The 24,845-nt window shown below is 42.8% G+C and overlaps 3 protein-coding genes across 13 annotated transcripts in view; 1 reads left to right on the top strand and 2 right to left on the bottom strand.

Annotated features, from left to right (window-relative positions):
• The window catches only part of LOC143152964 (uncharacterized), a 78,402-nt gene extending 65,084 nt beyond the window's left edge, over positions 1–13,318 (bottom strand). The window contains exons 1-2 of the mRNA XM_076323645.1: positions 12,922–13,318; positions 12,496–12,818 (exon numbers count right to left, since the gene is read on the bottom strand). The gene's annotated coding sequence lies outside the window, so the exon portion shown is untranslated. The remainder of the gene's footprint in view (positions 1–12,495; positions 12,819–12,921) is intronic.
• Positions 1–24,845, top strand: part of Rg (A kinase anchor protein rugose) — a 543,414-nt gene that overhangs the window by 417,509 nt on the left and 101,060 nt on the right. For 7 of the 11 annotated variants that reach the window (XM_076323637.1, XM_076323642.1, XM_076323635.1 and 4 more), the window contains 10 exons: positions 879–1,247; positions 3,129–3,259; positions 5,107–5,217; positions 8,210–8,417; positions 9,062–9,400; positions 10,619–10,745; positions 10,857–10,965; positions 11,101–11,276; positions 12,551–12,825; positions 12,952–13,088. In XM_076323637.1, the coding sequence (XP_076179752.1) occupies positions 879–1,247; positions 3,129–3,259; positions 5,107–5,217; positions 8,210–8,417; positions 9,062–9,400; positions 10,619–10,745; positions 10,857–10,965; positions 11,101–11,276; positions 12,551–12,825; positions 12,952–13,088 (1,982 nt within the window). Of the gene's footprint in view, positions 1–875; positions 1,248–3,128; positions 3,260–5,106; positions 5,218–8,209; positions 8,418–9,061; positions 9,401–10,618; positions 10,746–10,856; positions 10,966–11,100; positions 11,277–12,550; positions 12,826–12,951; positions 13,089–24,845 lie in introns of all 11 variants that reach the window. The other 4 variants (XM_076323641.1, XM_076323640.1, XM_076323638.1 and 1 more) reach the window with 3 other exon arrangements.
• Positions 1,929–3,483, bottom strand: LOC143152965 (uncharacterized). Its single transcript, XM_076323646.1, has 3 exons — positions 2,996–3,483; positions 2,807–2,904; positions 1,929–2,622 (listed from the first exon to the last, which is right to left on the bottom strand). Exons 1-3 carry the CDS (start codon positions 3,059–3,061, stop codon positions 2,436–2,438), a joined length of 351 nt encoding a protein of 116 aa, XP_076179761.1. The 5' UTR covers positions 3,062–3,483; the 3' UTR covers positions 1,929–2,435.

Genomic DNA, 24,845 nt, shown 5'->3' with positions numbered 1-24,845 from the left:
CATAATATAATCTACATTGACTATATTAAATGTTGTTTCAAGAACAATTGTATGTTCAATGACATGTATCACTTGGATGTTGTATTTTAATAATGTGTCTTATCTTTAAACTGTGCGATGCTCCTAATTCAATACTTTAAGTTTTTTTCTTTGTAACAAAATAATTTGTTAATTTAGATGTTTCGTGTGAAAATCTGTGCATTATCTTTACCGTACTGAGTTTCACTCTGCTAATTCTTACACAATTTTATGATTAAAATTCATTCAAAGCTTCGTGAAATATGATAAAAATAATTTCTAGTGTAATCACTTTTCTTACCTTTGAAAAAATGTACTCAGCTAAACGTAACAAGATGATGATCGCCTGTAACGTAAATATAATTCTTCTTCCATAAATTCACTAATGTTAAGTAAAACACACTTTTTCAAAAAAATATGCCAATTATTTTCATATGTTTCCAATGGCGAGAAACCGATTCGATTTGATCACATTTAAAGGTGAAAAAGAACACTTCTAAGAAGACATACAACGTTTATAATTTACAGAAGATGAAAGAAAAATTTCATCGAAATATTTTTTCTTACATCCGCAGAAATTTATCTCAAAATTCGATTCACTTCTTACTTGATACAAGTGCATATTTTCTTACTTGCGCAATTAATTATTCCTCGTGAGAATTTTTTATAAGATTTGCGTGATCGTTCCAATCGTATACAGCTACTCGTGATACAGTAGCTACGCCAATGGTTGCGCGTCAGATAGAGTGAAACCCAGTAGATAATAGTAAAATAACGCACACGAGAGGAAAGGAAACGCTACAAACGAGAGGCTAGGATCCGAGAATCGTGGTAACGTGGTAAATGTGGTTCCTCAGCAGATGGGAATGGTGGTGGAGGAGGGCGGCCCCTGTTTCCACAGTGGTCACACCACGTGTACCCACAGTTCCTCCCGGGATCTCACCCTAACGCCAATGCGAATGCCAATGTCAATGCCAACCACCACATCAACCAGCACCACCACCAGCACCCGCTACCGGCTGCCAGGCACTCTAATCGCCAGCCCCCCTCCAACTATTATCTCCCGAATCACCACAGTAATCATTACAACCATCATCCGAATAACCATAACTATCATCGTCATCATCATTACCATCACCACAATAACAACAATCACCATCATACGCTTCAAAAGCATATCGATCAGCCCCGAAATCTCTGTCATAGAAACTCCGGTGTTGGTCTGCAAGGTAAACTCGATTTCCCGAACGTTGTTCCACGGAATGCTCGAGTTCTTTCTTTGGCCTGCTCGATTATTTACTTGCCGTCTACCAGCCAACGAACAAAACTATCGACACCACTATATGTTTCGTTTTTTTCTTTCACTTTCTCGTTCTTATTTCCGTGGTGACATGCCGTTGTTACGCACGTCGCTGTTCGCTGGTGGATTTTTGCCCGATTGGGGCTATTTCGGACGAGACACTCGACGGCGTGATATTAATTTATTCCACAACATCGTGGTACGTCGACACGGTGGATGGATCGTCCGGTTGACACTGTCGCAGACGCGAAACGGAGCCGGGACATTTAACGAGGGAGGTACTGGAAGAAGCTCTAAAGAATGCTTCCAGATAATGTTCACGATGCGTGAGAAATCCATTTTTCGTCTATACATTGCACTTTTTACGACTGCAGTCGCAATAGTGAAATTTTTCCGAAATTCTGCTCGTTATGTCTAAACTCCATCCAGAAGCATTCTCTACAGTTCTTTGGTGTAGGCGTTTCAGGAGTAGATTCTCCGGTACGAAATGAGTTTTCGAAAAACATTTGTGTCGAGGATGTTCTTATAAGAACTAGAGGATGGTAATAGGAACAACGAGCTTAGAGCGTCTCGTCAGAAACAGCCCTCAAGGTTTGATCTACACGTACACACATGCACGTGCACGCACATAAATTCACACGCATAATTTTCCGTTATGATTTTATCGACCAGCAATTTTTCGTTTCGCAGGAATGACACCGTTTGGTTGAATTTTGATTTCTTGCATTAGAAGTTATTTTCCGTTCGAAGTATAGACGAACCGATTTTGTTTATAAGGATAATAGATGAAATCGAACAGACGTTTCGCTCGTTAAAAGTTCTATTTACAAAACTTATGTTTATGCAGTACGTTCGATAAGGTACATCAGTCAAATATTATCTGAACGCTTGGAACACACAAACCGTTTTGCACCTGAATTGTGAATGAAAAATGTGCACTACTTGCATATTATTTGCGAGTGAAACAACGAGTCTGCATGTTCGTTGCAACGCAATTGTACGCAATGACGTTAAATTTCTTTTCTTACACTGAACGCAGGATTACCCGCCTGATTGCATAAGAAAAAAAAAAAATGAAGAAAACATGTATAATATAGTTATTTTGCTGTTTGAAGATTCAAACGACTCGTAACGAAAGTATTTCCTTGGAAGAATTATTGCGACCGAAGGAATTTGCGCAACGCTTGTGTATCGTTATGAGCGATGAATTCTTGAAAAAAAATGTTCCGCGTAGTCGGCGAAATTTGCGTATCGCCCAACTGACTGTATACGCTATTTTTAAATTTATAATTTTTTCATATTCTCTGCAAATATTCAAACCGTTATTTTATTCGTTAAAATTACTCGAAGTGGGAGGAAACCGTGATCGTCAGGCATTGGGGTGATCACGATCGATTGGAATCTTTTTTTTTAATCGAATCGAATGCAATGAAACCGTTTCCTCGAGCTTCGAAGTGCTGAATAATTTTGAATGCTTCAATTACGTACCCATTGCGCTTCGTTTTTCCATTCCGTTTGAAAATTCCTGCACTATATATTGATCTCCTCTTACAAACGATGCGATCGGTGAACGATTCTCGAATTTGCTACGAAATAACAGATTACTCTCGTCGAAAGTAACGTCTACCTACGAAGAAGTAAAATAAATAAATGTTCTTTTATTAAAATTAATATTACCTTGAATTTAACATCGGTGGACATTTTTTTCGCAAAAATCGTCGATCGCATCAGCGTTCGTGTCATGTGCTTTGCAAGAGATAATTCGCCAAACGTTCCAGCACGTATTCACGTGGATGAAATATGTTCTCAGGAAGCGGAGGTATCATGAGCCAAGCTGGTTCACAAGACGACGGTGAATACGAGGTTATAATTGTCGATGAGAACAATTCCTCGATCCTGGCGGATCACGACGTTTCGTCGTCCGGGCCACCATCGACCAAGGTAAGCGACCAATCGGTGATTCACGTTCCGTTATCTGTTCGATAAGATGCAACTTTTACCGCATACTTCGTTCAAACGTGCGACAAAAAACGGTCTGCCTATACGAAAGACGTGTACATCGGGATTAATTGATCCGATATTACTCAGGTAAAAGAAAAGCCTTCTGAATCTTTGCTCAATATTGTACGTGAAAGTAACGACGATAAGAGAGTTTAATTTACAAGTTGTCGTCCACGAGAGGATTTGTTATCGATAACTATTACTTGAGACTGCATGCGTCTATTGACAAGGAATGTAATCGTGGTTTACGATACAACGTTTTTTTGCTTATACTTGTACGTAGTAAATATTCGCGTTCCCCGAAAATTGTGATTGGATAAATTTAATGATCGTTTCACAGCCACGACACACGGTGTCGCTCAATGAATGACGTGACCGAGGAAATGGAAGTTCTTTGTGTAAAAATAAACGAACAAGGCGCGATAACATTTTTTTCCTATACGATCCTGTTTTCGAGAAAATCGAATTTGAAGTTCAAAGTCAGAAACGCATTTTATTAAAATTGTATTTCAAAATCTTGCTATAGATGTCGATCGTGTCGTTTGTACACTATAGATGTATAAAAATTGTAACTCGTGGCTAAAGATATTATTTTGATACGAATAATTTTATTATTCGTATAGAGAGATTCGTGAAGCGGAGACTTAAAAATCAAAAATCATTTCAGTATCGATTTTCTCGTGAATGGAGCCACGTATGGAAAAATTTTGATTCGACGTTTTCGATTTTTTCTTTCACGTAGAATCACCTACGTTCCTCGATCGTACCGCTCATCGTGGGACACCATTGTATATTGCGTTATACATATTCGATATTTTTCGATGATACTTCAATGGCAATTTTGCACATTTTTATCACGCACGATCTACGATCGCAATGAAATCGACACTTTCCGCCCACACGATACGCTTTGCATTCGTTTATTGAACTGTCACTTTCCGATATTTCTTCTGTAGACACGTAAAACCCAAAATCTACGTACTTTTATTGGGGTCTTCGACTCAAAGAACGAAACAAACTGCATGCGTCCCGAGTACTAATAACGTAATAAGAAATAGTAGATCCAAAGCAAGAAAGACGAAAGAAGGAAAACTAATGGATTTCGAATTACCAAAATCACTTGACATTAGTTTCGATCGAAAGTTTCTCTTAGAAGTAGTTTATACTTTAGTTCATACGTTAGATCTAACCTTTGAGTAATCTTTGGATCCAAATCTGTAACACACCGTATATTACAGTTTCTGCTACATCCAGCATGTAGTGTTTACTTAGCGTTCTTTTGCACTTACACTGTCGCTCAACAGTATGTGGACACCGCCTTAAATCTTACCACTGAATAAAAAGAAAATATGAAATCATTGATAAACTTAATTAAATTTCGTGTGTACTATCCGAGGACAAATATCAAGAATTCGTCGAGTAGACATCATTTAAGAGTAATAGTATGTAATATATTTTGTAAGTTCTATAAAATCGGTAAGCGTCCACGTATTTTTGAGCGACAATGTACGTAGTCCAGAATAACGATATTATGTAATATTCACAGTTTTATTCTCGCACGGTAAAGTTTGATTAAAAGTGTTACCACGATAAGTTCGAGAGTTGCGAATATTTAGGCCCGATCCAAATGTGTTTATATTTTCGTAATTCCCGACGAGACTATATCTATCTTGTAATTTCTGATCTCTGATACTTTCGAGCATGCGACTACCTTTATTCTTTAATTTTTTCTCATCGTTAACTTCCTCTGCTTGCATTGCTATGCGTACTAACTACTGGTTCTGAAGGGAGGTCACAGTGGTGTACCTCGGCCACGGACAATTCTCGAGGATTACACCTCGTCAGAACCAACGCTTGGCTCTTCGACAAGACCCGAACCACTGCCACGAAATATCCAGGTAAAATTTGATTTGAGTACGGACTCGGAAGAATCACCCTAAACAAGAATTTCCTTGTACAAAAAATCGTCGGGCGGCGAAATAAATTCTCAACGATTTCTACCGAAGATCAATTTATTCGTATCAGGTATAATTTTATGTGAAAACCATTTATGGCGAAGTAAAATTAATTTTTTGCATGTTAGCAAGGTAAGAACAATTAATATATTTTATTCGAAGGATCCGTATCGTTTATTGGGATATTCGATCTTTCGATGCACAATGTTGCAAAATTACATCGCTGAAATTCGTACCGAACTGTAATAGGAACGATTATTTCGTGTCTGTGACTACAACTGGCCGCTCAAGGTCATCCAAGGAGCTACCCCTACCGTACTGCTTCACTATCCCCACCATAACGCTCGATTACTCTTCGCGCAACTCAGTATACACACTCGCTGTCTCTCAAGCGGCAGTGTTTATCTCGGAGCCCCTTGGACTCGGACACTTCTCGATTTTCAGACATTACGGCACTCTTAAAATTTTATACTCGGTGCCAGTTTCCGTATTTGAAACTCCTTCGTTTATATATTATTACTCTACGTTATATTATTACTCTACGCCTCGTCCGATATAAATTAAAATGGACCGTGGACAGATTTTGTCACGTCTACGATACAATCTCAGTCTCCCTCGGTATTCTCACCTTGGAACAACGTTGTATCGTCTCAGGTGAGATGCTTATTTATAATATTGATTGCAAACTTCGCTCGAGACGAATAAATATTTGTTCGATACTTACGTCCATTCGAAAACTGTCTTGAACATTTTCGATCTTCGTTCGTGCATCCTCTTCGAATGCAGTACACGACGAATTAATGCAACAAAAGTAACAATTACAGAAGCAGGGGAATCGTAATGTAAAAATATTCCGAAAATATTATTTTTGAAGAAGACCCAAAAACAGGGTTCGAAAACATTGAAATGTATATATAAATTCAATATTCTTTTCTGGTCGTTCAGGTATAACAATTTATTTCACGTAAATCATCGTTGTACTAAATTCGATGCGCAAATTAAATATCTACGCCCCTAATTCGGTACGTCGTGCTTCTCTAACTGTCGCAGGCTTGGAACCGAGCGGAGTTCCGGTTAAAGTGGTGGGGATAGCTACGCGACAATTATCGAGGTGGAAGCCGTGACAGTTACAGAGGTAGCGCTGCAAACGATTGAAATTCTAGGGAACGAAATTTATGAAAGATAGAATGCCTGATACGTACTCGAACAATCGCGATTCCGATGTCGAGATCTCGATCGAGCTTTTATTCGTTCCTTTGGCTACGCTTTCATTCGCTCGAGTGTATATATTTCCTTCCACGGCAACGTCAAAGGGAGGAAAAGAAGCGTAATTCGATCGGACGAACGAAGCAAAAGAGTCGTTGAAAACTTATTTCGCTACCTAGTAATGTCTCTACCGATCGTCCACGTTTTGGGAGCGTTCGAAAAGCCTTTTGTACATCGTCGACAGTTTATTAACCGTTTACACGTTTTCTGTTCGAGAGCAAGAAGAAACGCAACGACGATGCGTAAGAATGCCCATTCGACGGGTACGCAATAAAGCTAGCGAACGGTATAAATAAAACTGACAGAATTCGATTCGTATTTCTTCGGTGTTTACCTACGTGATTTTATACGTAGTTATGTTTTTATTACGTGCGGCTGGTGGACGTAATCCGCGTAGTTATTGCGGTATTACGTTCGCCGACGGAGCTTGAGAATCTAGGAAGCTTCTATTCCTTGTTTACACGTATTAGGTGATTGTGTATTAGTCGTGTACGATTAATTGCATGACATAAAGTAACGTAAAATGCATAGCACGCGAGAGTTAATTGCAGAGTGTACTGGGTGTCCCAGCATTTCCCGGTTAAACTGTGCCAGCGTGTTTTATGAATAGGAAGAAGAATAAACGTTGCATAAACATGAGGCAAGAAATGATTCAACGAAGAGTTATTACAGAAATATCAAATATCATGAAAACGGTAACGGAACGTAATCTTACTATTATTATTATTATGGTACAAGCTAAGAACAGGTCACAGATATTTATCTTATCTGATCTACATAATACAAATAACAACAATAATAATAATATATTTTTATCGAGTTGTATGCAATACGCCTGGAAGTTTCAAGTGTCGCGAAGCAAAGATTTTATTCGGTGGACAAACGTATTCTTCTACCCCACGACGAAGTAAAATCAGGAAAATTGAAAACGAATCTACAAAGAATGTAACGTAATCGATACTTTCCCGTAATTGAATTTTGCCATCGAACTTCTCGATCTGCGTGTAAATCCGAAATCGTTGAGTCCGTTGACGAGTGGCAAATAAAAGTTCGATTTACTCGTTACCGTTTTCTTCGTTACTTCATAATTTTATCGTAACTTTTTACCAAAACATTCACGGATGTTTACGCAATACTTTCTTTTCGTATTTACTCACAGATCATGCTGGCGCAATCTTTTCGGGAAATCCTGTGACACACTGTGTATCGTTTGGTTCCTATAAGTAAACGTTCCTAAGACTGTTATAGATCTTTACGACTAGCGTGTTGAACGAAAGCTAGGCTTTCGTTAGAAGTAATCAGTACCGTAGCAAAGTAGTCGTAGTTCTGTTTTCCAAGTACCATAACTTCCAACGATATTACTGAAACACAACTGTCGATATACCCCCACATGAATACTGTATACGAACCACGTACATAGATCTCGATGTTGAAAAAAAAAAAGAAAAGAAAAAGAAACCAACAAAGTTCCAATCACCGTGAAAGTCATTCTTCGTTCACCCTTTTTTTCTAAGGTACAGCGCACAGTCGCGTTGAATCCAACACTCGCACCTCGAAATTTCCTCAATTGTACAAATAATCTCCTCATTGGTGTCTCTGCACATTCGCAAAGTCGCTGCTCGATACACGATGGCTATAATTTCGTCCCTTTTACTCGACTTTCTCTCAGAGCAACGACTCTAGCGAGGAAGCGGTGCATCGCAGCAACATCACCGCCGATCCCAGTCCATCCGATGTTACCACCGACAATGAGAACAAACACAACTCCTCCGAGGAGGCTTGGACCGACGTGAACCTGAACGAAGACGGGGACTCGATCCCAATTACGAATCAAAGAGAAGACCCGCGGAATATTCACAATATGGCTCATTCTCGCGGTAAGTCTCCTTTTCATAGTACTTGGATAACACAATTCTCCAACGCTTTTCGAACGTACGACACGGTAGGTGCTGTGTTTCTTTTTATGAAATTTGAGAGTCGTTGAGTCATACTATAGTTCAGTTATGTGAAATCTAATCGGGTCCACTCGTTTTCTCGAAAAAGGTAGCGTTTAGGTTTGAATAAAGAAAAACAGCGATGATTTCGTTTTATATATACACTGTACTATGGTAGTACTATGCTGTGTCTTCTCGTGACGTAAAACTGAGCGATGTTCATTGCGTCTACTTGCACAAAATAATATAAATTTCATTGATATTCTAATTGAGTCTCCTTGAAACACTTGGTAGACACAAACCTGTGACCCGTATCATAACTCTATCATCATAATTTTATTTATATATTTTCACATATTTCAACATATTTTCATGGAACACAAACTTCAAGTTCAGAGAAAACACACGTAGAACATTGTAGAGCGAGTAGAGCAAGATACTTTGAATTTCTTAGTAAATATATTTCCATGGAACACCGAGAAACTTTAAGCACAGTACAGAAAGATAGATTCACCAGTCGTAGCGAAAGGGTTGATGGTAAAGACACGATCCATATATAAATATCCGTGTCCACGCGGTGTGCTTAGGTGACATCCAGGACAGCGAAGGCAACGTTCTGGAGCAGGAGATGCTCGGTAACGCGGAACGCGGTGAAAAACCGTCCGCGGAGATTTCTGTGGTTCGCGTGCCGGACAGATTGGTGGTGAGCTCGGCGTCTCCAAGACCCGACGAATTGCCGATCAAAGGGCTGGTCGATCACCTGCCGGTGCCGACGCCCTCGCGCGAGGCGTCCCTCACGCAGAAACTGGAAATGGCGCTCGGCTCCGTTTGCCCGCTTCTGCGCGAGATCATGGTGGATTTCGCGCCGTTCCTATCGAAAACGCTCGTCGGCTCACACGGCCAGGAGTTATTGATGGAAGGGAAAGGTACGACACGATCGAGCCGGTGCAACGATCGATCGATCGATCAATATGTGTCTTCGACGCGTGAGCGCATTCTAACCGCATGAGCGGGCACGGGAATCGAATCGGTATCGATATAATTGCCTCCCCCGATCGATTCGAACGCGATGAGTCCCAGATCGATCGGTCCACGCAACCGTGAACCTCGAGCGCGTTTAACGAAAAACGATCGAGAAAGAAAAATGATAACGTCGCGATAAGAACGTATAAAAATATATGTATATGTATTAAGAAGATACACACGAACGATAAATAAAATTGTAAAGATTCTCGTACACGCTCTGGTCCCGGATCTCCAGGCCTCATCGGTTAGGTTTTATCTAGTAGATCCTGTCCTGAACGCGATTAGCGGACCGGTTCCTCGTTTTGGAGCTCCCGGGACCGTAAATGCTCTATGAGACCGGTAATTCTTTTTTCTTCGCTGCCCGATAATAGGTCCCGTGATTTATCGGGAATATTTTTCATTACGAGCGCGTTCGAGAGAATTCGTGAAACCGATACCGGCTGAAATCGTTTACGATCGTATCGACGAAATGCAACGAAAGAAACCCGGGTTGCACCCAACTGCGTTCACCTCGCTCGATTCGTTTCGTTCGGCTGAAATATGATCCGAGAAGTTCGCAACGTGCGAAACGAGAACCCAACGAAACAGTGATATCGTCTAACGCGGATTCTACGCGAAAGAGCTACCGAAGAATTCGTTGTCGCGAAGGAATTCGGCAAGATTTTCGTCCAATCCATCGTCAATCTCTTTCTGTTTTCTTTTCTGTTTTCGGTACATCCCACCGTAGGTATTCAAATTAGTCACTTTATAGCTTCGCTTAGGAAGATGGAAGGCGTATTCCGGATAATCGGTTGACATTTGTATTCGGTTGGCGCGCGCGGTCCGCGGCACTTGGCGCGGGTTACTTTAGATTCGTGGAACGTCGCGAATGACGGTCGTGTCGCGTATCGACGCGCTTTATTTTCAACGAGGCTCGATACATTGAACGTTGTTTGTAAATCACTCGAGCGTCTATGTCTCCTCTGTTTCTCTCTTGCACAAGTTTCCGTCCCTCTTGGTCACGATTTCGTACGTTTCGCGAACGCGAATCCGAATCCGCGACTACCACGCGCGGGAAATACGCGCGTTCTCCTGTTCTCGTTTGCGGAACACCTAACCATTCGTTCGCTGATCGTTAGGTCTGACCACCTTCAAGAACAGTAACTCTGTCGTGGAGTTGGTGATGTTACTTTGTTCCCAAGAATGGCAGAACTCCTTGCAGAAACACGCAGGCCTCGCGTTCATCGAGCTCATTAACGAGGGAAGGTAAGAAGGCTCATTACGATCATCGTTAGAACGACAGAGTTATAGTGCGCGGCCGTATACCGCGAACGGTCCCCCGTTCGTATCGTAAAAGTTTACGTTTATGTTACACAGGTTGCTGTCTCACGCGATGAAGGATCATATAGTCAGAGTCGCCAACGAGGCTGAATTTATCCTGAACCGAATGAGAGCGGACGACGTATTGAAGCATGCCGACTTCGAGGTACCTGTCCCCCCGTTTTTCGTCCCGGTTGCAATTAATTTTTACGCGCGTTCGTTTTTATGACGTTTAACCGGGCACCGTTTTCAACTCCGAAGTTATGCCCGAGAGGTTTATCGTAAACATTTTTCGTCCCAGTCGCAGTGCGCGCAAACGTTGCTCGACCGACGGGAAGAGGAGCGAATGTGCGATCATCTGATCACAGCTGCGCGAAGACGAGACAATGTAATCGCGAGCAGATTGCTGGAGAAGGTCCGAAACATCCTGTCGAACAAACATGGCGCATGGGGCTACATGGATCCAATGGCTGCAAAGTGAGTCGTTTCCACAAGATGTTCGGTGGAAAAGTTTCGCTCGAGAATGAGACATCGGGTTGTTCGGGAAATCATTTCGTTCTCCAAAATGGAGAATGTACAATTTAGTAAAATGTTCATACACGCTAAAAAGAATAGTGTTTCATTTTGTTCAATACTTTCAATATTACAACGCGAAAGTTACCATTAAGATTTTCAATACGTACTCGTAATTATATCTGCCGGTAACGTGACGCCTAAACTTCTCGAAACGGCACGTTGCATTCTAATCACATAGTCTTGTGGTTGACGCGAGAAGGAATTCAATAACCTAGAATGTCGCGACCTTGAGACGACCTTGATCTTGAATATTTACGACCAAACTATACGACCGTACGGATTCCTCGATTGACTCTAAACAGGATGAATAATATATTCGTTGCGAATTGGTCGTCAAATGTTTGTGTTGCATAATCGTGACGATATTTTACTTTATATTTGTTTACATCGACACATTATCGGTAATATTATGGAGAATTTACCTATTTACAGCAAGATCGAGCAATTCGTAAAAACTGCATAGTTTAAATGTAAATGTTCAAGGTTATCTTAGGGTCGTGACATTGTACAATACATCATTGAATTCCTCTTTGTGTCATCTGAAAGACTATGCGATAAGGATAAAAATATGTACTCACTGATCAAAATAACGAGAAGATCGTGACCAGTGATCGTTCTATAAGACATTCGATATTTAAGAACTCTAATCGTATACTATACAAATTAAATATTCAGCGAGAGTATCGATACAACGCGTTCACCGAAATTCATTAATCTCTGACATTTAAATTACCTTCGTCGGTTATCCAAAAGGACGGTAATCGTTTCGAACGGTGTAATATTCAACCTCTTCAAATCAGAATCGTACGATTTGTAATGAATAAAAATTGAAACAAATATTACCTACGACGTCCATAAATCTCGCGACAAACTTGTGTCGTATCGTTCGTAAATTTACACGCAAATTCACAATTATAGCGAATACTTTTCAAGCATATCGAAAGCAATCAAAAACCAAACGTACACTGACGTGTCGATATTCTCGAAAAGTTCGAGAACAAGTAACAGTGATTTGCACCGAAGGGCTAGATATTTAAAATTTCAAAGATCGAAACGCACAATAGAGAAACTATTATGCACCCTGAACGATAGACCATACGACGAGGTATTATTTACGTACCAAGAGGAGTCGTACGATCGTCGAAAATCACCTTCACAATTCGGGATGTTCGCAGGTTGGCCGAATACTGGAAGCTAGATGCTTGGGAGGATGATGCACGAAGACGTAAGCGTTTCATGCACAATCCACTAGGCTCGAGCCATCCCGAGGCTACGTTGAAGGCGGCCCTTGAGCACGGTGCACCCGAGGATGCGATCCTACAAGCGCGTGAAGAGTTTCACACGCATCTCGCAGGCTCGCGTGCACATCAGCAGCAATTGCAGTCGGCGGATCTCATGGACGACAGTGAGCTGTTGTCGGACGACAGGGACCTCGACAACGACCTGACAGGTTAGATCTTTCGTTTCGTTTCGTTTCGTTCGGTTTCGTTGCCTAGCGAAGCGTGACGCGCCGTTTGCATGTCGTACCGTCTGAACTGTAACATACTTGAGCTGCAACGAGATCGTGTTCCGCCAGGCCCGGTGAACATCAGCACGAAAGGGAAATTGATCGCGCCAGGTATCGTGGCTCCTGGAATTATCTCCGTCACGTCCACGGAACTGTACTTCGAAGTGGACGAGGATGACTCGGAGTTCAAGAAGATCGACACCGAGGTAAGTGAACGATTTCCGTGGTGCGCGGACGAACTCTTAACCGATGGCGATAACGGAGAGCTCGATGTTCGCGGCGAGGAAATTCGTAACGTTTTCCAACAATCATGGATCCGTCGATCACCGTGTTGGTAACTTACATCGTGATTTGCAAATCGTCGACTCGCGAGTAACACCGTATTTATACACTTTGGAGTATTATTTGTATTAAATCGCAGCGTACACGCGTTAAGGTTTCCTTGAATTGTGAAAGACAATCTAGGATTCGAACAGCTATTACGTTTCCAACTGCATTTCCCTGGTTGCATTTATCATGTGTCATACACAATCTTAATAATTAATCACTATGTCAGTCCCTCCGCGGTAAGATACCGTCTATTACATGCATTTGGAGCAACTTGTTGCATTTGCGAAGCTATCTCTGTGAAATATGGTTGCCGGTTGGCTCGCAGATAACGTTACCCCACATTGAAATCCAGGACCACGCACAAACGTGTTACACCTGGCGGAGTCCACTTCTCCCGGACTCTTTTCGCAAGAGAAGCCTTGGAAGTATGTAAATACAATTAAATAATTTTTAATCGGGACAACGTGTATCACTCGGGTTCGAAGTTTACCACGAAATCGAAATTTTTATAATTCCGTTGATCCGTGCTAGTCTGCGTTCGCGCAAAATTTGTACAAAGTAAATTATAAAAAGTGAGCTCGAAAAAGCGCACTCTGTAACAATATCGATAACAATCGCACGGAACGAAGAATACAATCCGTGGGAAAAAAATGTACGAGCGAACGACTCGATGTTCACCCATTGGTGAAAAAGAAAGAAAACGAGGCGAGAAAGTTGTATTTATTCGAAGAACAATTATTCGCGCGACCTAAACTATTTTCCGTTAGTCGCAAAACGTGGAATAAATGAGGCTAAAGTAGCGCCCGGGAAAAGATAAATTCCACGGTAATGGTATCGTTGTGAAAATTTATTTATTCTATTATCTTTTACATTTCACGGAACATAGTTCGCTGAACGTTCCAGTCTACGCTGAACACGTGTACCCGTAAATATTTTTCAAGCGATTACGCGAGCGAACGTAACCGCCGCGATAGCGTCGATTCGTTTTGATCGACTACGTTTCGCCGTGGATTGTATCAATCATACCTCCTGGCCCGGAATTTGAATAAATGCGAATCATAAATGATGAGACGTGGCGAAAGCTTCCACGATACTGACCCCGCGTTCCGTTGCTCGAGTCAGAATTGGTTCGGACGTGTCCTTGTCTATCAGCGTCCATAATGTGGTCACGTTCCGCGAAGGTGGTCATCCCGAGGGAAAAAACGAGAGAGGCAGAGATAAGGCCCCGAGAACCGGAGCGAGAAGGCCTGGAAGGACTGGGGGCCCCGATTATCATATATCGGTCGTAGATCTCGCGTTTGTATAACTAGGGAATAAAACAAACAGAGAAGGGCCCCATGGGGTCGGCCGATCTTCAGGGTCGGCAATTATGAGCCCCCCGCGGGGCCCGGTATCTGCCTACCCGCTCTACCGTCTCTCTTTCTCTCTCTCTCTCTCTCTCTCTCTTCTCGTTCCATCGCCATCGCCACGCACTAGCCACACATCGGTGGCATAGGTGAACAGGCAGCTCCTCAGGAATGCACTCGAACTACCACACTTTCCCCGCCTATCGAGTAACTATTGCGCGTCTAGTACGACATCCTGTTTATGCGATCCTTGACAATCCGATGGGAACAAATGGATCGGGAAGAAACCTTCCTCGAGATCGAATTTTACGTTCGCGAAACTCGAAGATTTTTCGTCTCGTAGATGTTCGAGGAAAGTGAAGCGAGAACGAAAAGATTGAGTCTCTTTCGTTTTCTGCACGCATGTGTGTGCGTGTGTGTATGTTTTCTTTTTTGTGTATGTTAATCGGCATCAATTGTTGGGATTATACGACCGGGGACAGGTTTGTACAGGGTGTTGAAAAATATTGGGATTGGAGGGACAACGTTAAGTATCGGGTATAGAGGATCGAAGAGTGTGCAGTTTGGTACATATTTAGAATGCTTTCGACAGGAATTAGAGGCTATCGCGTTCTGTTGGATAATCAGGTGAGAATACCCTGGAAGGTGCATCTAATTTTCGTAATTTCGATACCTGCTGAGAAAGGGATTGTAAAAGCGACAGGGCACTTGAGAGTCTCGGGTCTGGGGTCTGGAGTTTTTCGGGGCAACCGTACCATTAACAGGGACACGTACTATTCGATGTTGAGTTAATAATATACAACTTTAGATATTGCGGCTGACTTTAGTTTTATCTACTGTTCAATTTACTCGATAATTCCGTTCGTACGAGACTGGTCCAATAAAGATGTCATTTCTCCGAGATTTATGAAATATTGCGTGTCTATACGAAATTCAGCGGTGACTTATCAATCATCGTAGAGTAAACACAATGACACGTGTCGACGTTAGAGTCGATAAAATTTCAAATTGTAATTCAGGATGATAAATATTAATTTCCATAGGTATTGATCTACGAATATTGATCTCCTCGTTAAATTTCGATCCGAAAGATTATTCTTGGAAACGTCGCGTCTCTTTTTTGCCGAAAAGAACTGTATTATTCCTGCTAAAAAATTATGAAAAAAAATGATAACAAATAGGTTAAGCTACAAGGACAGATTACGGTAATACGGTGACCAATTCCAGTGAATTTTTTTTTAGCAAGAATATACCAACGGAAATAGTTCGTTCGAACGCGCGATGTTCGCGAAGATAATCAAGGTTAAAAAATTCAGTAAAGCGTGCTTTTAAATAATTAAGTAAGAGATGGTATCGCGAATTATGAATTACTGAAATGAGTGGTACACTGGCTAAGTTCATATATTCCACTTTTATCTGGACTCTTTCATTTTGACAATATTTATCGCATTAAATATAACTTCTTTAACAGTTGCCTTTAATCATCAGGCTCGTGACTTAAAAGCTCGATCTTAGATTCATCGGATGGTGAAAATAACATAATTAAATTTCCAACTGCTTTCGTAACGTTTATTTTTGTCGAATCGACAATTTCGGAAGAAAATTACGAGACGTTATTACAGTTCTGTAATCGTATTAGTAACTTTCGCTCAGTCAGGGTGCTACAAAGATTTTTCTTTTCTTATTACTGTTACAAATTTAGCTTATCTACTGTCAAGATTGGATTTAATAATTCTCCATTGTTGCAAATACTATTATATATTCGCGTATTTGCGTGCAGAAAACGTATTCTTATTATTTTTATCGCCCAACACGTCTGTTACAATTTTTATCATTATCATATACGTATGTTACGCTATAAAATCGATCCCGAAAAATCTATTTTCGATCGTGTAATTTACCTGTACCCACTACTCGCGTTATTTCGCAACTAATATACTTCGTCTCGTATTTACAGCAATTACAACACGCTCACAGTTCGCTAAATTAACGTCGAATGTCTTTCCAACAATCGCGTGCCAGCCACGAAACGCGTCCCGTCGCTTTCCCCCCTAGATTGGTGAAAAAACCATGAAACGAACCGTCCTCTCCCTCTGAAACGGTCTCCGGGCGTCTCGGTTCCCCCATCTGGTCGCGAAACATCCGAACTCTCGCTTTTCGATCCACTCGCGTACCCCGTGCGAGACTCTCTCTCGATCACCAGCACGGAAAAGTTCAACGAATCGGTAGACGTCTCGGCGTTCGTTCGTCCGGTTGGAGGATCGTCAGGAATAACTCGGTTCTACGTAGGTTTCGGTCGTGTCCACCTGTCGTCTCCGATATATCTCGGCTCGCTCGTGAGCCGCCCGTGAATAGGAGCACGAGCTCGTTCGGCCTCTTAATTGGAATCCTTTTTAAACAGAAACGCTGAACACACCTGGAAACCGCGTCGGGGAGAACCGTGATGTGAAACGGGGATATAGAGACGAACGGCGATAAAGCGAGAAAAGAAGAGTGGGACCTCGGGAAGCGAGAGGCAGAAGAAAAAGGTGAACGGTTGGGGGAGAGAAAGAGAGAGAAAGAGAACGAGAGAAAGAGAGAAAGAGAGATAGATAGATAGAGAGAAAGAGAGAGACTAGTCGTTCACGATCGAGACACGCTCATTAGTCGAGGATGTCCCGAGGGTAGGCGGGAGGCTTCGTCGAATTCGTAGGCGATGGATCACTCGATAGTCGAGCCGAGACTTAAGCGATCGTAATGCGCGGCCGCAGTGGAGGCTGGATCGGGAGTGGCCCCGGGCCCCGGGGGTAAGGGACTTCGTATCGGTGAACTCTCGCTGCTTCGCTCGGGCCTCCTCGCCGATCGCGTCGATTCCCTCCGCTCCTTCCAGCTTTTATAATGGTCCGGGCAAACGTATTTATCGTGATTTATTGTTTACACGGGTCTCCTTTCTCTCGGGGCCCCCCCTGTCCTTCCCCCGCGCGGTTCGGGGTCTCTCTTTCAACGGGTTCTGCGCTAGAGATAGAGGATGCACACCGTGCGATTACGTCCGATGTAAATTATTGATCGTCCGCGGGGAACATTAATATCTAAAACAAATAATGGACCGTTACACCCCTGTACCCCTTCACGAGCCAAGTCTGCCCTCGAATCGGAACTCCCATTGATACGCGTTGATCGTTTTTTTTTCTTTCGGTTCACCTACCCCTCCACTTCACTGTCCACCTTTTTCTCGTGCACGCTCGTTGTTTTTTCCTTCGCGATCGTAAATTATTTTTTCCGTACGGTCGTTCTCGCGTAGCAACGATTAAGTCTCTTTTCGAACGGACGACGGTTCGTTACGTTCGCTGCGGTGCGGTTTCGGTGAACGGGTTGGCAGGGGGACACCGGGTTACGAAACGAAAGACAAACGCAAATTTCCGTGTTTTCAATTGAGTCACAATTTCGTCCGTCGTTCCGCGAAGACGAATGCTGGACGTCGTTAAAATTCTACCTTTATGCCGTTATTAAGCCTCTTTACGATGTTTGCAGTACGATCTCGTACGTGGCTCGCGTGTTTCGTGAAAGGAGGCAGCTCCGTAATTGCTATGCTTTCAGACACGCACGGCACTCTCGTTACGCCGGCACGCTTGGGATCCGTTCGACTTGTACTTTCCCCGCTCGAACCCTTCACATTTTTGTAACAATATTATTCGATTGTCGTTTCTTCGGGTTCTCGGCCCGTTTCGATCACCGGTGAATATTTACGCTATTTAAATTACTCGAACTCTTCAGAGAACAATTCAAACTATACGGAATATTCGGATTTTTTTGGATCGCGAAAACTCTTCGGATTATTCGGATTATTCGGACTATTCGGGTTATTTAAATTGCGAAACTTTCTGAAATCTTTAAACCATTTGAAACATTTAACTTATTTAGACTGTTTAGACTGCTTAGACGGACAAATTGTTTAGATCAATGTTTCGCAAAGTAGAAATCGCGACGGCTAGGGACGCAGAAAAGTAAAAATAAACCGTGGAATCGCTTCTAAATGTCGCTCCTCCGTTTCGATGTTCCACGTACTCGAAAATTCCACCGCGATATTTTGCCATTCAGAAAAATTGGACGAAAATCTCGTCATGGAGTGTCTCTCGAGCTCGAAGGGTCGATAACGTGTCTCGATGACGATCACCGTTCGCGAGTTGTCTCGAGATACGCGCAAGGTAGGTTCAGTTTCGCTCGGTTCGTGTCTTTCGGTACCGAAGGAACATGGCGCGGGAAAGTCCGATCGAAAACGAACGACCTCGGGGCGTTCGGTATTAAAATTCACGGTAAAATATGCGGAAAAGAACGCCTGTTTGAATACAAATTATTGTATTTCGTTGGCCGGGGCACCGGTGAGCGTCTTATTGGCAGATATAACGGGGCGTCGAATCTCTGAACGTTTTCGAGGGGTAGGTCGCGCGGGACATTAAACTCCGCGGTGTCGCGGCGGGCACGCATTTTTATGGAAACCCGCCGGCGCCTAAAGCTCCCAGCCTGTGCTATAGTTATCGCAGACACACGCTGCGAATATCCCCACGGGATACTTATGCGGTACGAGGGAGATACAGGAAGACAGGAGGGCGGCGAGGGGGAAGGTGGGAGCGAGAAAGAGGGAAACAGACCCACCGGACAGGTGGTCCGCGGCGTACGTTGGCGCACACTCGTTCGCAAGTAAGACGCCATTAACGGGAGTACAATATCGCGAAAAATCGAAAAACATCTGATCGTTTATCAGCCCGAGCCGCGACGAGACGCACGGTCGTATATCATGTCGCGGTGGAGATTTTCGATTTATGGATAGAGAATGTTCGCCGGCTCACAATTACCGCGACGGAAAGAATCGGTGTTTACTTCGACGGCGAGGAATGCTCGCCGAGTGGTAGGAAATTCCGCCACTCGTCGGTAGACGTGATTCTATACTCCTACGGTGGAAATTGATTGTTAATTAAACGCGCGCGACTTGTTACTTGTTGTTTTTAGAGAGAGGGAGAGAGAGAGAGCGAGGGACAAACGGTACCGGTGCTGGTGGAAAAATCTCTGGTCTCGGTTCCAAGTGTTCGCACGGTTCAGAGTCGACGAGAAGGGTTCCGAGAAGAATGGGGATTCTACTGGTTGAAATTTTTAGTAGGGTGTAATACTCTTCGTAACGTAACGCAATAGTACTGATTGCTAGGAAATTTAGAAGAGTGAGAGATTTGTATCTACAATAAGTGTAGTTCTACTTTTAGTCATAGTCGTACTTGAAAGTCGATAAGAAGGGTTCTGAGAAGATTAGAACTTCTACTGATTAGAATTTTCATTATTAATATAAATAAGGGGACTTTCAGAAATGACTTTCACTAATTGTAGATTTATATCTACAAGTGTAGCTGTAAGTTTAGTCACAGTCACAGTTGAGAGTCCAAGAGAACAATTTTGATATAAATACGGGTTCTATTGGTCAGAACTTTCTCCCCTTTGTAACTTACAGGATTTACGCTAACAGGGAAAGACTCAGAAGTGACTCTGACCAATTTGGAGTCACTATTCAGCTATTCAGCAAAGTGATAGATTTATACCTGTAATAAGCGAATTTTGAGGAAACCAGGTATAAAAATTTGAAGAAATCTTGTACGTTCGCGTAATAAAACAATTTATAGCAGTGCTCGCCGTAGCGTGACGGTGTACGACTACAAGTTTTTTGTACCAGGTTTAAATCTAATCACAGGAATTTTTCCAGTTTTTTCTTCTCCAACAAGTTCAATGATTAATTATTAGTCAGTTACCGAACATTCTCACAGTTCTGCTCCGACAAGAGATTGTTTTAACGATAATACACGACTGCGAGATTTTTATAAATTTTTATGGCAACGTTTCCTAAAATTGGCTAATCGTCTACGGCTAAAATACAGTTACGCTTATTGCAAATGAATATTTATCGTTCTGGTAAATTTAATTGCACTCGGCGAGAGTCACTCACCTCTGGGGTTCCCCTCGTAGGTATAACCGACGAGGAATGTCATTCGTCGATGTTAAATTTGATAGTTGTGCAACCACTACGTCGCACAACTGTTCCATGAAGCTTGGAATCGCGTCTCGTTCGTTTTCTACTAAGAAAGAATTAATTCGAAGTCTGTCTTTCAATTGCAATTAGAATCCGACGAGTTACTCGTTTAATCGATCGATCGATCGCAACCGATTAGTGCTCGACACTGCGATATACGTTCTCTGTATCGTTTCATTACGCTTTCCATTTGAAATACTTTGCGGGGTTGACGAAAAAAATTTCTCTCGAAGAAAGAAAAGAGAAAAAACAGAAAATACTCTTACGCTTCGCACGCGCATCGTTGCACTCTTGAAAAAAAAAAAACAAAAAACCCCCGGGGTTATCGATCGCGTAACTCACTCTGCATACCGACTGAAAACGAGTAAACCTCGTGCCTGAAGAGATGTGAAAGTATTCACGCTTTCGTAACGCGAGTTAATCGCCGATTAACGCAACGTGCACGAGTAACGAATACCACGGTGACGCGTAACTGTCACGATTCGACGAAAGTTTGATCCCAGGGTTGGTCCTGTTCGCGTTGATCGAGAACTAGGAAATTGTCGGACGGTTGTGTTTCGCAAGCAGCGTCCACTCTTTCGTGGAGCAAGGTTAATTGTTAATTGAACGCACGCGTTGCAACATTCATCTTCTTAGATAGCTGGTCGTTACAGGGGCGTGGTTTCCCAACCAGTTCCTACGATTATTCATTGATATATGCAAAGTACTCGGGGTCGGGAATTTTTTTTCGAAATTAATAAGGCGCCCGGATATCATATTCATTGACAGCGTAACGGGCTTATCGCGACTGACAGCTGGCGAGTAGTTGATTAATCCTTCTCGTACGGATACTGTTACGCATACAGAGTGGCTTTAAATGCGACGCGATAAGCGCTTTTCAGAAATGTGTTCGTTTTAATTCAGGTATGAATCATTTACGCAACTTTCCATTTACGTTACACGCATTACTGTCTCAACGATTCATCCGGAGATCATTTCCACGATAGGTCGGGGCGAGCGTAAGCGGTTAATTAACGAGTTAACGTGCCCAACGCGCGTATAATTATATCGCGTATGAATTCATTGTCACGGGCCGAACTCGCGTACAAAGAATGTCACGGGTACTCGCGAAGGAACCACCGATGATCGCTGTGGAGGGCGTGTACTCGAACGCGAGCGAAGAGAAATGGCGGGAAGGCGGGAAAGTAACTGTGACCGAGCGCCGATTTAATGTTACGCGATTATATGCCCTTCCGTGGCAATGCATATGCATTATATACAGGTGATATATAGCTGGTGACGTAGCAATAATGCAACCGCAATTATCCCGCGCTGGATACCACCGATTCAAAAATCGTGCACGAGCTCGTAAACACAGTCATTGAAAGTGCAATCGTAATTCGTTCCACCGGTTCGATCGCGTTATCTATCGATCTCTAGATTGTAAGCGCACGTGGATAAATAATAGGTCCCGTTGACTCGTGATACGCTCGGTTGCTCGTTCGGTAAATAGCGCCGTAATATAATCTCTTATTTCTTCGATCCGACGCGTCTCTATCCTCGCTATTATGGCGTGCATAATATCTCCATAATTGTACCGGCGTAACGATTCGTCGTCCTTAATACCGAGCACGACGTGCCCGTAACTATTCGAGATTATGAAAGATGATCGAGGAACTGCAAAAGTTCCTTTGAGTTAACGTTTTTCCATTTTTTCTGCTCTCCTTCTTTTTCCTTCTTCTCGTTTCGGTTAATTCGTAGACGATCCTTTCTATCGGTTTTGAATTATTTAACGGTAATTTCAAACGAGCCAATCGCCGGCGATCGGTATCTTTTGTTTCTCTCGTTTTTAATTTACCAGTGGATGAATTATCCCTCGTCGTTCGGAATTGGATATATTTTCTCCAACGTTTTATTCCGTTCATCCTTTTAGATTATCAACAGCGAGGAGACTCGATACCTCGATTGCTATCGATTCTATCGAAAATTCCCGTAGGACGAAAGAGCTTTCGAATTTAATTTCCAGTAAGTTTTATTATATACATTTTTCGCGAATGTGCAACGGTAAGCGACGTACGGCACGTTTTGCACTCGCTGCGCCGCGCCTTGTATCTTAAGTCGAGCTCAGTCACGCACCAAGATGCATTACAAGTTGTGTTGAATGTTTGGAAAGTACCGCGATTATCTGAAAATTATAGTATTTCGGTTTTACTTGTAACGTTCGTTCCGATGACACGTGGATAAAATGTCGACGTAGCGGTAATAAAAGCAAATTTATCGTCACGTGAAAGATATCTCTCTTTTTCGCAACCGCGTTCAAACGAAACGCTCGCAAACGCTCGTCGACAAATCTCTTTCCACCGAGGGATCTGTGCGTTATCCACGTTGCGCGTGCGTCAATGCGCGTTAATTCGTTCTACCGTCAATGTCTACACCACTGAAGAAACAAACTATCTACAATACATAGTCACCGATTACCAGACACTCCGTGACTCCTTCTAAACGTTCTTATTGCTCAACGTGTGCATACATATGCAAATAAACTGGTCCTGTACAGTGGAAGCTCCATAGTTGCAAGAGAACCGAACATTCTTGCAAGCATCGAGGTAACTAACCCGATGAGAAGAAAAACCGACTCGCGCGATCTGCCAAAGACATTTCCAATTTCGCTGTTTCGCATTTACTTCGTCCTGGTCGCGAGTCGAGCCTCGTACAACTATCGAGGTTCCATTCGTTCTCTTATATTTTCCGCGACACGAGTCGTAGTTCCGTGCGACCGTTTCGCCCCCGAAAAGACCCTAAATTTCTATCAACACCCTCCGTATTGATCGTATTTAGACTGCCGTCGCCGCGATTGCTCGATAACCATTATTTCGCAGAAGCACAGCACGCGACGCGTGTAAACGAGCAACCGGGCTCGCGCGTTGGCTCCGATTTTAATCGAGGCCCCGGGATTTCGATGGAATTCGACGTTATAGTAGCCCCGTGGCCCTCGGCCAGGCTGCACCGAGAAGAGGCAGTTAGTTTTGGTAAACATCCATCAATTCGTGGGCAGGGCACCGTAAGGCAAAGCAGGGTAGGAACCTGAACAACAGGCAGTCTGGAAGGAGCGGGCGGATTCGTTCTCAACAAGGCAGGGTAATCACTGCTATTAGTGCGGACATTACTCCGGTGGTCCGCCAATCTCCTTAGCACTCCATCATATCGGTACCTCGAGGGCCTCCTCTTGCACAAAATAGACCATACTCTCCTCGCGTGCAACAAGTCTCCGCTTGTTTGCATTCATCTCAATGATGACCGCTACCTGGGTAGTCTATAAATCCGCGTGCACCTTTTTAGAGATTCTCCTTCGAATAAAAATAATTAATTTGGCAGTGTTTAATCGACGGAGTATGTTCCATCGGCGTTTACAACTTCTGCCGTCCCGAGTCACTGCTCTTTCGAACGCGCACGGCCGCACTCTTACCACGAACGTATTTTCTGCGCCATCCATTAAATAATTCCGTGGACTACAAAGTAGATGGTAAACGTAGGGGGATGTCCGCAACGCAGAGAGGACGAGGCGTATCCTCTCGATTGAATTTCGCAATTTTTTCACCGTTTTTTGCACGATCACCGGATGAATTATCACGATGAAACAGAATTTTACCTGCTACTTGTTGCCACGGATGGTAGTTGTTTTTTTTTTGCCAATCCTGCATCGAATGTTTCAACCTCGCGACAAAAGGTTACCGTATTTTTTGTTCGGTTACACTTCAAAATTATTCCATCGGATAGACAAGAATATTTTTTTTTCGAGTGCAAATCTTCTTCCAGCATCGATTTTGGGTTCACGCTGTCTTTTTCTCCGTCTGTTATATTTTTCTTACGATACAGAATATACAATATTGTAAAAGAAAATAATGGCTATTCCACTTAGAGAAGCACAGAAGATAACTATACATTGTTGACACACGAAGTTACGTTCGTACTGCTTCTTTTCTCCGTTCATTATTCTTTTCCTACGATCTGGAATATATAAAATTTAAAACAAACTGCACTTCGATTTAGTAAACTACACGGTAACTGTTATTGGCACTTGGAGTCACTAAGGTGGTTTCTCTCCAGCGAATCGCTCCGTAATGTTGAGAAACAGACACGAAAAACGGACCTGATGATCCACTCTCCATGGTCGAGGCAAGTATCAAGGAGTTGTAAGAAACGACACGCCTCGTTAGAACGATTCGTAACTGTTAACCGAACGACCCGAGTAAGTTGTC

Source organism: Ptiloglossa arizonensis, chromosome 11 (assembly GCF_051014685.1).
Source record: "Ptiloglossa arizonensis isolate GNS036 chromosome 11, iyPtiAriz1_principal, whole genome shotgun sequence".
NCBI lineage: Eukaryota > Metazoa > Arthropoda > Insecta > Hymenoptera > Colletidae > Ptiloglossa > Ptiloglossa arizonensis.
Note: the sequence above shows the minus strand (reverse complement) of the source record. Positions and strands in the feature narration are given on the sequence as shown.